Source organism: Eriocheir sinensis, chromosome 41 (genome assembly GCF_024679095.1).
Source record: "Eriocheir sinensis breed Jianghai 21 chromosome 41, ASM2467909v1, whole genome shotgun sequence".
NCBI classification, from domain to species: domain Eukaryota; kingdom Metazoa; phylum Arthropoda; class Malacostraca; order Decapoda; family Varunidae; genus Eriocheir; species Eriocheir sinensis.
In genome coordinates this window covers 12,932,420-12,941,270 of record NC_066549.1, presented here as the reverse complement: position 1 = coordinate 12,941,270, position 8,851 = coordinate 12,932,420, and the positions used below count along the sequence as shown (strand labels likewise).

General features: G+C 43.2%; 1 protein-coding gene across 1 annotated transcript in view; it reads right to left on the bottom strand.

The window, feature by feature from the left end:
- Positions 1–4,776: 4,776 nt before the first annotated feature.
- Positions 4,777–8,851, bottom strand: part of LOC127009754 (gonadotropin-releasing hormone receptor-like) — a 140,674-nt gene continuing 136,599 nt past the window's right edge. The window contains exon 6 of the mRNA XM_050883135.1: positions 4,777–4,904. Within this exon, the coding sequence (XP_050739092.1) occupies positions 4,777–4,904 (128 nt within the window). The remainder of the gene's footprint in view (positions 4,905–8,851) is intronic.

The following is an 8,851-nucleotide window of genomic DNA, read 5'->3' as shown; positions in this document are numbered from 1 at the left end:
GTCCGCGAGAGGGGGGTAGGTATGCACTTAGCAAGTTCAGAAGAGCAGTCAGTGTGAAAATATCGATAGAAGATAAAAAGAGAGGCAACATGGCTGCGGAATTTAGAAGGTAAAAGACTATCAGTAAGAGGAGGAGAGCTGATGAGACGAAGAGCCTTAGATTCCACGCTGTTCAAGAGAGCTGTGTGAGTGGAGCCCCCACACAGATGAGATGCATACCCCATACGAGGGCGGACAAGACCCCTGTGTATGGATAGCAACTGTGAGGGGAGAAGAACTGGCGGCGACGATACAGAACGCCCAACCTCGATGAAGCTGATTTAGGAGAGAAGAGATGTGAAGTTTCCAGTTAAGATTTTGAGTCAAGGCTAGACCGAGGATGTTTAGTGTTGAAGAAGATGACAGTTGAGTGTTGTTGAAGAATAGGGGATAGGTGTTTGGAAGATTGTGTCGAGTTGGGTTTTTTTGAGGCATTGAAGGACACAAGGTTCCTTTTACCCCAATCGGAAATGATAGCAAGGTCTGAGGTTAAGCGTTCTGCAGCTTCCAGTCTGGAGTCTTGTAATTCCTGTTGAGAGGGTCTTCTGTTGAAAGAAGTTGAATAATGCAGAGTAGAGTCGTCAGCGTATGAGTGGATAGGACAGTTTGTTATAGAAAGAAGATCATTGATGAATAACAGGAAGAGAGTGGGTGATAGGACAGAGCCCTGTGGAACACCACTGTTGATAGGTTTAGGGGAAGAACAGTGACCGTCTACCACAGCAGAGATAGGACGGCTGGAGAGGAAACTGGAGATAAAGGAACAGAGAGAAGGATAGAATCCGAAAGAGGGCAGTTTATAGCAAAGACTTGTGCCAGACCCAATCGAAAGCTTTCGATATGTCTAGCGCAACTGAGAAAGTTTCACCGAAACGACTAAGAGAGGATGACCAAGAGTCAGTTAAGCGAGCAAGAAGATAACATAGACAAACGACGATAACACCAAAGCGCTACCACACCAGAGACTCACCCTCCTCAGAAGACTGATCTCCGCACCCACCATCGCCAGTAACCAGCCTTTTACCACATGCCTCCATGAAGTCTTTGAAGGGAGAAAGCCTCTAATAGTCAACTACCTGCCACTCAGCCGTCCACACCCACAGGATACACCCGTTATATACACACGCGTGATTACATTAGAAACCCTTTACCGACCCCAGGTTCCCTTCGTCGCCAATTACCTTGGTACTTGCGGCGCCATGATGGAACACCATCTCTCCATTTCTCTAGTATCAATCTCTTCTAGTGTGCCTTCCACACAACCTTAAGACGGGGATGAGCACTAAGGTCCAGCCCGCCTCTTCCATACCAAGTAGGGCCGTTCTGCGACTCTGACAAACACAATTCTTCCCTATTTCGTTCTTTTACTTCTAACCTGTTTATCGTGTTAGGTATATAGCGATCAGTTGTAATGAATTGATTAAGGAACGTTTTTCTGTTATTGTATTCCTTTCTTTTGGGTGAATAAATATATTTAAAAAAAAAATCTCTCTCTCTCTCTCTCTCTCTCTCTCTCTCTCTCTCTCTCTCTCTCTCTCTCTCTCTCTCTCTCTCTCTCTCTCTCTCTCTCTCTCTCTCTCTCTCTCTCTCTCTCTCTCTCTCTCTCTCTCTCTCTCTCTCTCTCTCTCTCTCTCTCTCTCTCTCTCTCTCTCTCTCTCTCTCTCTCTCTCTCTCTCTCTCTCCCACGGCACTTCCATCATTAAGGATTTAATTGGGTAGTAAAAGATGTTTTAATCAGCCGTTGTAAAAGTTTTTGCATTTTTTTTTCTCATATTTTTGCATTTTGTTTTCTCATACGCTTTCCTCCTTTGTTTTCTATGTTTATCCCAGGCTTTGTCATACTGAACACTAGCTCAGTAACCCCCCTACACAAACAAATATATAAATAGATAATTAAAAATAAACAAACAAACCAACACACACACACACACACCTTGCTATATAGTAAAATGTTTTGCTATCAAAGTTAATTGTTTTTATTATCATTTGTTTTATATGAATTAAAATAATATGTTGATATCCCAAATGAACACCACTGAGTACCAGGATTCGAACCCGGGCCTTCTGACTTGAAGTCAGGGCAGCATACCGACCAGACCACCGATGGTCCGGTCGATATACTGCCCTGACTTGTAGTCAGAAGGCCCGGGTTCGAATCCTGGCACTCAGTGGTGTTCATTTGGGATGTTTTTCACTGTGTTAATACAGTTTCTCTAAAATACGTTGATACATTCCACTTGATATTTATTCCTTGCATTAAAAAAAAAAGTTATATACTTCAGCTGTTTTTTTTTGTATTTTCCAAGATTTTCTCGTTTAATGTGTATTATCTTTTTTTCAGTCTGAGAACTCAACTCAATCATTATTTTTGTATATTGTTCTGCTGCTTTTGACCCCTCTCTTGTTTTGTATATAATATCTTTCTTCTGCCAATCTATATCCATCTTTCGGTTTGTCTGGTCTCGCTGTCTGTCCGTCAGGTTGTCAGTCTGTCTGTCAGCTTGTCTGAGTCTGTTTATCACTTCTGTTGAGTTCCATATACTTCCAGATATTTTTTTCTTGGCCTAATCGTTTATTTGTCTATTCCCAAGAAACAAAAAGGGATAACTTAGAAGTATTCACAGAGAAGGTCGTAGAGAACAGAGTCAGGCTTAGTGACGTTGTTTGAAGTGCTCTCAAATGCAGCAGCTAACCCAGAAAGGAGGACTCTTGGGTATGTGTATAATAAAGAAATCTTAACATGTCTTTTATTATCATATAAGAAAGGAAACAGTCTATATACCTCGCTTTAATATTTGTCTGATGTAAATGTTTACCTACTGCATTCACTTTCCTTAGGGCACGTACCCTTTGGCCGCTTCACTTAAAAAGAGTCAACATGCTTTATAACTATAATGAAGGAGAGGTGCTCGTTTACTCTGCTCTCTCTCTCTCTCTCTCTCTCTCTCTCTCTCTCTCTCTCTCTCTCTCTCTCTCTCTCTCTCTCTCTCTCTCTCTCTCTCTCTCTCTCTCTCTCTCTCTCTCTCTCTCTCTCTCTCTCTCTCTCTCTCTCTCTCTCTCTCTCTCTCTCTCTCTCTCTCTCTCTCTCTCTCTCTCTCTCTCTCTCTCAGACATACACACACTCAGACACACACTCGGGCAGTTTTCGTCGCTTTTTGTCACCGCGTGTTGAGAGCGAGGTCACACACTACAGGTTTAATGAACGCTCTACACTTTTTGAATCCGACAGAGGTGAGTGTGCCGTGAAAGAGGAACAGAGATGAAAAAGTGGCAAGTGCAGGCAGGTAGGGAGTGGCATACGATATTTCGGGGACCATTTGTGTTGACCAGGTATCGCTTGTTTCCTTGCTCGCTTGATTGATTGATTGGTTGATTGGGAATGTTTATAATGGCGTGTGAGCAACGAAGGTCATAGTTATTGCATTTGACAGTATACTAATGAGAATATAAGGGGTAATAAAAAAAGGTAAGATAGACTGAAATACTTAATGAATATCTCTTTGGTGTTCATGTGTTTTGGTTATATATCTTTTTTATCTTTTATTTCCTTCTGTTTGGCTGCACAATATTTTTTCTTTATTAATCTAACGCACTTGTAGGGATTCGCTCCTGTTTTTGTGTGTTAGTGGGTGATGCAGTGTATCACTTCTGTGTCTGCTAATCCATATCTTGCACGGAGACACAGGCTGGGTTTTTTTCCTACACTGGTTAGTCTGCGCGTACACACACACACACACACACACACACACACACACACACACACACACACACATCATCCTAGGAACTAATACCATATGTTGTGTTGGCGTTTGTACACAAAGTTGTTTACAATAGGTAATACGCTGAGACCGTTTTCGTTTGGGAGAGATTAAACTATCAAAATCATCTATTTTTGCTAGTAAATGACAAAACTCGCTTTCATAAACGATTGCAACAGCATTTTTTTCGTCATAACTCATAAGGTAGAATAGAGATAAACTTTTGAATTACTTAATTAACTGACCTTTCGGTACTACAAAAAGGCATACGTACATTAATATATAATAATAATTCAATATCAAGTGAGGCCCTTTTATACCCCCTCTGTGCACTGCGTTAGTACAGGCACGTCTACATTGGCTGATAATATCGTATCGTTGGAGTAGCTTGTGCGTTTTATTCTTGCACAGAAGTCTTCATTCACCTTTTAATAATCACTGCCGCTGCCCAGATGATAAAGCAACAGAACCCTTTCGATTTTTTACTTTGTCATACTCATTGCAGATGCCCAGGTAGTGAACATATGAAAAGCTAAGATTATGTAAAAACAGCACTCCTCAGCACTCGCAAAGGACACCCAAGAACATTTATGAGCTTAAACATTACTAAAAGCCTAACAGGTGATCGCCATTGCGTGTATCATTCATTAAAGACGAAACACTAACTCCTGGTAGGCGAATGTTTCCGTTACCCAGAGACGGACCTTTCATCTCCTTTGGACCCACATGTTCGAAGAAGATGATTAACTCTAACGCCTCGACACAACACCTTAAGTGCACTGTCCGCTTCCATTACCCTGAGTCGCACACTAACTTACCTGCTCCCTTAACCAGCAGTGGGTTACGTGGCTGTATACCCAGGACAAGGTGAATGACCCTTTGACGCCACGCATCCCCCAAGAACAGCGAAGCGAAGAACCTCAGTATCACCGATTTTTGACATCATTCTTGCGGCGCGTGGAAGAAAGGAATCAGGCTTTCATCCTCCGACGCATTTCTCCAACGCTCCGCAGAAAACATGCCTGGAGACGATGGGGATATTAATGTTGCCGCCGCTGTGAAGGTGAAGCTCGATGACAAAGGAAGGCACGTTGTTGTTCGCGAGCCCTGCGGGGGGACGACAAAGCCTCCATAGGGCGAGTACGCTCTTGAGGGTCCACAGTTACTGCACGATAGTTGTAAAGGAAGACTGAAAGATAAAAGTGCAAAAGGAGATAAGAGTGGATCAAAACAACAACATATTCCAGAAGAACAACTTACTCTTTGAATCAACGAAAACACGAGACTAGGAGCATCAAAAAGTACATTTATAGTTATTGGAAAATGCGAGAAAAGAAACGAAGGTAACAAGACTAAACAAGGTTAACCAACAAGTAGAAAGATATAAAATGTGAAGAAGAGGGCCGTTGAAAATGTAAAGTCCTAAATAGGATGCCAGTTCTATTAGACGCTATTCAAAGCGAAACCCTGGTCCTGAATCCGATCTCAGTTTGCTGGGCTGGAGGGTGCGCTGGGCTAACCATGATGTAAAAGTGCCATTAAAGAAAGGTTTCCAGATTAAACGTTTCACCTCTTCCTTCATTTCGTCTACTCGTATGAGGTCCCGTTCTTCAGGGTGGAATGCCATATGACCCTGCAGTTGCGGCGCCAAGATACAACGCCCTAATAATCATCATCATCAGAGTGGAGTTTAGTTATATCAGAAAAATGAGGCATTGGTCGTGGATTTTAGCAACTGTCTGAACCTTATTGGGACTTGATATGATCTTTCTTGAGGGTTGTCTACACTATTATATTTTCAGTTTCGTTTACTATTTTTGGTTTCGAAGGCTAAGATTTTCATTAAGCGAAAACTGAAGCGTTTGTCTTAGACGTTAGTAAGTAATTCAACCATTATCGCTTGGTTTTAAGCACAACTTTTTTTTTTCATTTCGTTTACTCGGATGGCTGCGGTTCCCGAGGAGGACTATTTACAAGGGAGACGTGAGGTAAAGGTAAAGTTGGGAGCAAACGCCATAGCTGCTTGTGGCGCGGCAGTGCTCCTCTCCGTTCCGTTGGCCTCTTGAGCCTGTGGTGGGAGGGAACCCTCAACACGATACTGAGCCAGTCTAACATTAGGGTTAGTACAGTTTACCTTTCTCAGGTTTCCCCAGGTACCCATTTATCAAACATCCCGAAAAGTATGATGAACAGCTGGGTTGACTGCACGCCGACTGCCCAGTCCGGGATTCGAACCTAGGCCCGCAGACTCGTAGTCAGGGACGCTAACCACTGCACCGCGGAGACGTTAGTAAAGGATGCAAGTATTTGACATGAGTTAGTAAACAATATGAGATCATAATTTACTCAAGATGCTCAGCTCTAAATGTCATCCATTTATTCCACTTATGCCGTGGTGGCACGGCTCCGCCAATCCGCTAACCACTAATTATCGAAACTTATTTTTTTCGTTAGCTAATTAGCGTTTTCGATAACTTTGGAAACAGTTAGTGGACCAATTAGCTTCCGCTTAATGTTGTTCCTCCTCCGCTAACTTTAAGTCCAGTAAAGAATTCATACAGGTTTGTTTTGTCCGTTGTGGGCAGACACAGCACCAATTGAGCCACACGGCGCAATAATTCCAAGGCTTCCACTTTTGAGTAAATCACGCCTTAAAGTACGGCAATTGGATAATTATTAAGGAAACTTTTTGGTGTTTTAGGGTAATGTATCTTCCATTTCCAACTCTTTGAACTCGGGATTTAGTAACAACAATACGATAATTTCCACCTGACAAGAAATAAACTTGAAATGATAAAAATAAAAGCGTCGGTTATGAAAAGAAAAGTAAAAAATGCGTATATTTGCGGGAAATCTTGGGCAAAATATACTGATTTAGAAGAAACTGGAGGCTTTTTTCTCTTCTTGTTGTTGCTTGTTCGACTCTTTGTTCAGCTCAACTGCGGCGTTCTCACCGTTAGTCGCGTTCATTATTGTCGCCTTGTTTATCATTATTGACGTCATGGAAGGTGACCCGAGTTAGGATGCTTTGTCTGTTCATCTTGATTTTGGAATGCTATATCTTTCTGAAAGCTCTATGTCTAAGCTACAACATATTGAAATTTCATTCACTAGGTCTGTTTTTAAGGGTTTAAGATCCAAAATACTAAACCGAAGCTAAATCCATGCGAGCCCTAAATCTTACTGGAACTTGATGGAAAACCTCACAAACTTAATTAGGGTTGAGTTATCACATGTTACGTTAGTTTGAAAGTAGAGCGAGTGGAGAAGTTTAACCTTATTATAACTTGATACGAGGCTCCTACACACTCAAGGTACGCCAGGTAGGACAAGGTACGCTCTGGGGTTGATGGGACGTAATTGAGTTATTCCACGGTGCTCCGGATGCCATTTGCGTTGCGAAGTGGGTTTGGGAATTTGCAAGTGTGTCTGTCCTTATGTTTGCCTGTCTCTATGTCTCTGTCCTTGTCTGTCTACTTCTACCCCTGTCTGCATGTCTGTCTATCCGTTTGTCTATGTATGTCTACCTCTCTTTGTCGGTCTGAATGTTTCTCTATCTTGATTTTTACTCTATTTTTTCTTCCTTCTTTTTATCTCTCTCTCTCTCTCTCTCTCTCTCTCTCTCTCTCTCTCTCTCTCTCTCTCTCTCTCTCTCTCTCTCTCTCTCTCTCTCTCTCTCTCTCTCTCTCTCTCTATCTATCTCTCCCCTCACTCCCTCCCTCTCACCCTCCCTCACTCCCTCTCTCCATTCACGCCTGCTATTTACATTATACAAAAAAACGTGACCTAATTAGGAGGACACTAAGAGTAGGAAAAGTCCGGCTCTTATTTTTTTCACAATTATTTTCTCTCTTTTTTCCCCTGAGAGAGTGAGAGCAAGTGGTCCCGTCGAGTTGTTTGCGCTTTTCATTGTTCTGTTGTTTTTTTCTCAGCTTAAGTCGAGGTGGATTTGGTGACTCACTTTTCTGATTATTTTTCCTTCAGTACCCGAGCACTTATTTGTCCCTCTCCCTCTTTATTTCGGCCTTCGTATAGACGTGACCTTCTTTTCATAGCCCAGGGAAAGGGAGAGAGGAGAAAAAAAAGTAGTGTGCATTGATGTGTTTGTGTGTGTGTGTGTGTGTGTGTGTGTGTGTGTGTGTGTGTGTGTGTGTGTGTGTGTGTAATTCACCACGACCTGATCACGTGTTGGACTCGTAATCGCCAGCAGGTACCTCCCGACATGAGCAAGTGCTCTTATCGTCGATCTCTGGTACTGCCTAGACCTCACACACCACACACTCCATCCCCTTGCTCTTCATCGATCTAGGGTACTACCACACACACCACTCCCACCCCTTTTGCTCAAGGGGGGACGGTAACCACTCCTAGTCAACGGAAAGAATCCGTGAAGCCTGGCAACGCACCGCTCTAACCAGTTGCGCCACGGTGTGTGTGTGTGTGTGTGTGTGAGAGAGAGAGAGAGAGAGAGAGAGAGAGAGAGAGTGTGTCTGTATGTCCGAGTCCATATTATAGGCTGCTGATGGTGAAATTGCTTGTTCCCGGCAGACTAACGTGATTTCCTCCCTAAGCGTAATTCCCTTAGTATTTTGACGGAGCCCGAGGAGAGGGGACGAGGAGAGGAGACGAGGAGGGGGGACGAGAAGAGACGAGGAGAGGAGACGAGGAGAGGGGACGAGAAGAGACGAGGAGAGGAGACGAGGAGAGGGGACGAGAAGAGACGAGGAGAGGAGATGAGGAGAGGGGACGAGAAGAGACGAGGAGAGGAGACGAGGAGAGGGGACGAGAAGAGACGAGGAGAGGAGATGAGGAGAGGGGACGAGAAGAGACGAGGAGAGGAGATGAGGAGAGGGGACGAGAAGAGACGAGGAGAGGAGATGAGGAGAGGGGACGAGAAGAGACGAGGAGAGGAGATGAGGAGAGGCTTCGCTTTTTTTATTTTTTTTTTACTCATTTTTGCTTCACTTTTATAACGTAAATATGTACTCTTAACTTTGCTCTTTCTTCGCTTTGTCGTTTTTTCTTCGCTTTTGCTCGTCGTTTTTTTTTTTTTA